At 37.7% G+C, this 2,000-nt stretch overlaps 1 protein-coding gene across 1 annotated transcript; it reads left to right on the top strand.

The window, feature by feature from the left end:
• Positions 1-108: 108 nt before the first annotated feature.
• LOC110035330 (B3 domain-containing protein Os07g0563300-like) lies at positions 109-1,492 on the top strand (the record flags this gene model as incomplete). The annotated part of the gene is given in 2 exon segments (XM_020739563.1): positions 109-173; positions 428-1,492. Coding segments are annotated over 2 exon segments (634 nt in total), but the record flags the coding sequence as incomplete, so codon positions are not given.
• Positions 1,493-2,000: the final 508 nt, after the last annotated feature.

The following is a 2,000-nucleotide window of genomic DNA, read 5'->3' as shown; positions in this document are numbered from 1 at the left end:
GGATAAAGGCTTGTTATTGTTGTTGTTGTATATTTTTGTGGGACCTAATGTACATAATATTTTTGTAATTGAGCTGATTAGTGATCATCTAATTTCTGATAAACACAGATCCTCCTGCTCAGCTGCCCAGGAAATTTCTGCAGATATTACACATTTGCTCCGCACAAGAACTGGTATGCACCACCCAATGCTTTTGTTTCATCCACGTTTGGGTTTACTTCCGTAATAGTATATCAACGTTTCATTAGATTTTGTCAAACATAACTACTAAAACCAATCATTAACAGGTATTAGTGCCTGATAAAATCAAGCACTGTCAACTGTATGGGATTCAATTTATTCCCTTAGTCTTATATGATCATTATGCATTCTTTCTCCAGTCGGATGAATTTTAACGACCGTAACCCTGTTTTGATTCTATGCCAAGGATCCTGGAAGAGATCAAAGGTGAAATTTGAGAATGAAAATGAGAATGAGATTGAGAATGATAACGAGAATGTTGACGTTATTGATGGGCTTGACACACTTGCCAACCTTGCAATTCTAGGGGAAGGCGAGCCACTCCCTTCTTCCTCCCAGCCAACAACAAAGCATCCACGCCATAGACCTGGATGCACCTGCATTGTTTGCATCCAGCCTCCGAGTGGCAAAGGCCCAAAGCATAAGCAGACTTGCACATGTAATGTGTGCATCACTGTTAAGCGTCGGTTTAGAACACTGATGCTCCGACGTGAAAAGCGAAAGTCGGAAATAGAAGCTGAGATATCACGACCACCAAATTTTCCCATCCATCAGCTTGAAGGTGTGAGCAGCTCCCCTCAGATGCCAGTGGAAAATGATGTTGTGGCTGATATTGAATCTGAGAGAAGGCGAACCGTGCCATCTCCTATAAAGACACAGATTGACCTTAACATCCAGCCTGAGCGGGAGGAAGAACCATCACCAGCTGCTAATTCTGTCAGCACAATGAATATTTTTCAGGATTCTGTTGAGTAGAACCCTGCCTGATAACTAGTATTTTTCTTTATAACGTGATATCTAATGATGTCAATACATTTAAACTTCAGCAAAAGAAAACCAAGCTGGCGATCAAAATCTATCCTGGCGAGATGATGGCATCCTCACAATTTGAATTGTTTGAGGCAGAGCAGCCCAAGCATGTAAATTTATGTACAACACGGAGAAAAGCTGAACTCGCACAATCCAGGGGATGCCAATGGCAACACACATCAAAAAAAGCAAGTTACATAGAAATTCCTGCTATAATGTACGAATCTTTAAAAAAAATCATTTGTGCACCCAATGGTGTGGATTTTGTAAATTCAAAAGCCAGATTACAGTTTATAGCATTTTGATAGCTTCTTTTTTTGAAGTTCCTTTTCATGACTGGATAGCATGATTTATGTACAACTTGACAGGCTTCCTGCTGTTGGATGCTATGAGAGCAGGACCATATCACTTAAAACGCACAAAATTTATTACATTATTTAGTTCCATGATATTTGGCATCCAAAAGGTAGGAAAGGCATTTACATGCATACCACCCAATTCTTAGTTATTTACATACTAACACCTGAGTTTTACATTTATGCCACCCATATCTTTCATCACTTAAAAACACCACCATTTTACCTTTTGTAAAGTGAAATACACCTTTTAAGGCATAGGTAAAGTAGTATCCCGGCAAAAATTGAAGCTTAGGTTTTGGATATGCAAGTAAAAAAGAATTGAGCGGTGTGCATGTAAGTCTCCATTTTCTTTTTCTTTTTTTTTTTATTTTTGAATACATATTTCTTTATTTTTATTTTTTTTTTAATGTAGTGTTTTTTAAAATACTTAAAATAGTTTTTAAATAGTTTTTTTTATAATTTGCATGTTAAACAATCAATGTTCTTGGCTATTGTAGGTATGGGTGTAAATGAGTCGAGTCGAGCGCGAACCACACTCGGCTTGAGCTTGAGTTTGATTAATTTAATCGGGTTTGAGCTCAAGCATAATTC

This window comes from Phalaenopsis equestris, unplaced genomic scaffold (genome assembly GCF_001263595.1).
Source record: "Phalaenopsis equestris unplaced genomic scaffold, ASM126359v1 Scaffold197312, whole genome shotgun sequence".
Lineage (NCBI taxonomy): Eukaryota > Viridiplantae > Streptophyta > Magnoliopsida > Asparagales > Orchidaceae > Phalaenopsis > Phalaenopsis equestris.
The sequence above is the reverse complement of the archived record's forward strand: the minus strand, read 5'-3'. Positions and strand labels throughout refer to the sequence as shown.